Source organism: Gavialis gangeticus, unplaced genomic scaffold, assembly GCF_001723915.1.
Source record: "Gavialis gangeticus isolate Ggan-Ray unplaced genomic scaffold, GavGan_comp1, whole genome shotgun sequence".
Taxonomy (NCBI): Eukaryota; Metazoa; Chordata; order Crocodylia; family Gavialidae; genus Gavialis; species Gavialis gangeticus.
The window spans coordinates 28,484,699-28,488,650 of NW_017729031.1; the positions used below are offsets into that span (position 1 = coordinate 28,484,699).

Consider the following 3,952-nt stretch of genomic DNA (forward strand, 5'->3'; position numbering starts at 1 on the left):
GGCTGCGGGCGCCGCCGCTCGCCCCCTGCCCGCGCCTGGCGGCACCCGGCTGGCGGCTCGAGCCACGGCTTTGTACGAGATGTTTGCAAAAAACCCCAAACCCTTCTTTACTGGCGAGCTTCTGGGGGTGGGAGAAGGCAGAGGGGATGCCGCTTCTCCGCGGGGCAGCTGCCGGGGTTTGTGTGTAGGAGCTCCGGGGCCTTGAGGGCAAATCCGGGCTCAGATCGAAGTCGGAGCAGCGTCTCCCTGGATGGGCCAGGGGGTTTCACTGGAGGTGCTGGCTGTGCCCGTGCTCCTGCGGGGACCAGAGCCGGAGGCTTCTTGCTAGAGGGTCTTGCCCCTCCATGGGCAGATTTGGGGTCAGGCAGGGATTTGACCCCTTGCTCAGATTGGTGTGGATGGGGGTGTTGCCTTCTTCTGTAGCAGGGGGCACAGCCCTCTCTCCCTGATGCATGTTGGCAGCGTTTCATAGAAGCAGGATGCTGGCTGCTGTCCCCAGGGCAGGTTGGGCGCTGTGTCAGGGTCCCAATAGTCTTAAGTAGAGTTTAAATTATGGCTTGTGCAAGAGGGTTTGGATAGAGCTGCTCCTGGCTCAGGACCTCTGGGGGTCCCTTCCAGGTCCATGTCTCTAGGACTTGGTGATTGTAAGTTGTGGCAGGGCGAGCTGGCAGACACTGGATCTAGTCCCTGGGGGAATCCTCTGTCAGGGGAAAAGATTTTAATCCTGCCCTTGTTTCAGGCACCTGAAACTAGTCTGGGCAGGTTCCAGCAGATGCAGTTGCTGGAGGGATCAAGCCTGTAGTGTTTACCACACTGATTAGTAATAGGTAAGGTGATGTTTTTGTGAGGGATGCCTCTGGCGGGGAACTGGAACCAGGTGGTAGTTGTGGGTGTTGAGCTCTTGAGTCACCCGGCGGCAGTGTGCAGGGCAAGGGGCCGCCTTGTTGGGTGTGCGGGGTGGCCGGGCCCTGATCCTTGAGTGGGCATCCACATAGTGCTGAGAAACAGCTGTCCTACAGGTGTGCTGGGGCACGATTCCTGAAGTGGAAATGATGTGCTGTTTGATGCAACTTAATACCTGAGGACTCTCTTTCTATGTAGGACAGTAGCTTGGAAAAAAAGTATAGAGCTTCCTCATTAATAGATGTGCTACGGATCTGTCAGCTGCAAATTTGGAAGAATCCAAAGGAATACCTCTTTTTAGATATAAAAAATATATCCTGAGCCCTGCTACCATTGTCCTGAACAACAGCAGTCCCCTCTAGAGCTGTTTATTGTGTATGTAGTAGGATCTATTTAGCTAATCTTGAGAAAAGGATACTTGTGTGAATATATATCTATAGATAGATAGATATAGATAGTTCTATATAGATAGATATTAAAAGGATTCAGGGTTAAAAAAAAAAAAAGACATTTTTGTTTTTGGCTTAGTACTTTTTTTAAAACCCTCCTGGCAGGTCAAACATGCCATTTCTGTCTCTGTTGTTTCCAGCTGATGAATGCATTTTCCCATTTTCCTTTTGGCATAAAAGCCAAGCGCTGCTTTGTTTCATGAACTTCCTGTTTGTGTCCCGGAACCGTCCATAGCCCGAGCCCCTCTTGCTCTAATGTTTGTTACTGAATTAGTGTCCCATTTTGCTGCCTAGTTCTGGAGTAACAACGCAGAATTTAGGTGCGTATTCAAAAAGAAAGAAAAGAAAGAAAATGGGTGTTTTGATGCTTGTACATTTTTTTTTTTTGCTCTTTTAAAGAGAATTCCTGGGTCAGACTGTGCTCCCCTGCTCACGTTGAACACTACGACGTTACACTAAGAGCGGTCATGACGATGACTGCAGCCGAATTACTTGTAAAGTACTACCCTGACCCCAGCGCCATACAACTGTCTGCCCTGGCGCAGCAGGGGATGATGCCATGTCACCCGGGTTGGGAATCACTGCTCTCCGTTCTAGAGAAGGCCAGAGCGTGACCCCAAATTATTTAGTAGTTGCCCCTCTGATCTCTGCAGAAGCATATTTAAAACTGTTTCATAAAACAGGTGGCCCAACTCTCCTTGGCGACACAGCGTAGTAGGAGTAAACGTGTATGTAAATGTGGAATGTGGCGCGTGCACCGCACACCAACTGCAGATGCTTCCTTAGCCCGACAAAGGGTATTTAAACCCAAAAGCTTGCTAAGAAGAGTCTTTCCAATGATTTGAGTTGGTCTAATGAAAGATGTCTCATTTACTCAAAGAACCTTGTCTGCCTAGTAGGAGTAAAGTCAGTTCAATTGATGGAGTTATGCTGGGGGGAAAACTGGTGTGAAGTGGGACCCAGGCCCCGGGTGCCATGCAAGCAGGAAGGTGTTAATGCACCTGATAAAGTGCTGAGTGCATCAATGCACCTGATTAATTTAATTTCCCCTGAAGGCTCCTTTGAAAACTCTTGGTTAAATCTGGTGCATGCGGTGACTGGCATTATCTTTAATTGTTGTAGCTTCCTCTGCACCCTCCTGCTCTTCTGTAGCTGGTCAATCATTTGGTTTATACTCTTCCATGGGTAGTCTCTCTTCCAAGGTGGTGGTTTTAATTGGAGCAGAATATTGTCTGCAGTTTTTTTAAATGATAAGGAAGCAAGGAATATGCATCCTCCAGTGCGAAATAGCTGCTGTTTGCATTATGGCTGCACAGTTGAAATCAAGGCTCTGTTGTTCTAGGCATAGTACAGCAGCAGGGTAAGACAGTCTCTGCCTTAAGTCTTACTCCCGGAGTCATGCGTTTGTGTTTGCACATGCAAATAGTTCCACCAAAGTTAGTGGGACCATTCGCACACAAGCCTAAGCACAGGCACAAGTAATCGCAGAGTTTGGCCTAAGGGGACAGGACAACAATCAGGAGAGAGGATTATTGCAACTGAGGAACAGGGAAATCGGTGACTTGCACAAAGTCTGACAGCTGGGAATTAAACCCAGACCTCCTGAGCCCTGCTACATTCCCCTCTAGTGCTGTTTACTGTGTATACAGTAGGATCTTTTGAGCTAACCTTGAGAAAAAGGCATTTGTGTGAATTCATTGTATTGTTCTTAAAGGCCACTTGGGTCCCTTTGACTCCCATATATTTTGAACAGCGACAAAGACGTTGGTTTTAATCGCTTTTTTTTTTTTTCTTTCTTTTATAAATCTTTCTTTAAGGCCCAGCGGCTGCTTGCGCACAGAAGACCCCAGAAATCATTCTTTGAGACGTTCATCAGAAGCCTAATTATCTTGTGTGTTGCAATCGCCGTGGTCCTGTCCTCAATTTCAATCTGTGATGGCCACTGGCTCTTTGCCAAAGGCAAGCTGTTTGGACTGTGGCACTTCTGTACCATTGGCAACACCAGCATGCTGACGTGCGTCACGGATCTCAGTCTGGCCAACGTGGAAGGGATGAACATAGGAATGATTCTTGTAAGAAGCGTGGTCTCTTTCGCTGTCGTCATTGCAATATTTGGCCTGGAACTTCTGATGGTCTCCCAAGTCTGTGAAGATGCTAATTCAAGACGGAAATGGTCCATGGGCTCGGTCTTCATTCTTCTCTCCTTTCTGCTGTCATCCACTGGAGTGCTGAGTTTCTTAATCCTCCTGAAAGATCATATCACCTTCATGGGCTTCACACTCACTTATTGGTGCGAGTTCATTGCCGCCTTCCTCTTCTTCCTCAACGGGATCAGCGGACTTCACATTAACAGCATAACGTACCCCTGGAGCAGAGTCCAAAAAATCTAGAAACTGAGGGTATATTCTGCTTTTCTGTGAGTCAGCTTTGCCAATTAGACTGGAAGATTTGGCGTCAAACCATGTTTGGAAAGGACATCAGGGTTTGTTCTTGTTGTTTTCTTTTTAAGTCAGGTGTAAAGACAAAAAGCGAGTCAGTCTGAGAGTGTCAGGAGCTGGACCCAGCGTTCATTTGAGATGGCTGCAGGATATTGATAGTGG

At 47.8% G+C, this 3,952-nt stretch overlaps 1 protein-coding gene across 1 annotated transcript; it reads left to right on the forward strand.

The window, feature by feature from the left end:
* The first annotated feature begins 1,819 nt into the window (after positions 1-1,819).
* Positions 1,820-3,952, forward strand: TMEM37 (transmembrane protein 37). Its single transcript, XM_019522803.1, has 2 exons — positions 1,820-1,846; positions 3,170-3,952. Exons 1-2 carry the CDS (start codon positions 1,820-1,822, stop codon positions 3,740-3,742), a joined length of 600 nt encoding a protein of 199 aa, XP_019378348.1. The 3' UTR covers positions 3,743-3,952.

Bases quoted from the DNA above. Each gene is read 5' to 3' on its own strand.
- TMEM37 (XM_019522803.1), top strand. From the start codon at position 1,820: ATGACGATGACTGCAGCCGAATTACTT. The intron at 1,847-3,169 runs GTAAAGTACTAC...TCTTTCTTTAAG, and splicing joins TGACTGCAGCCGAATTACTT to GCCCAGCGGCTGCTTGCGCA.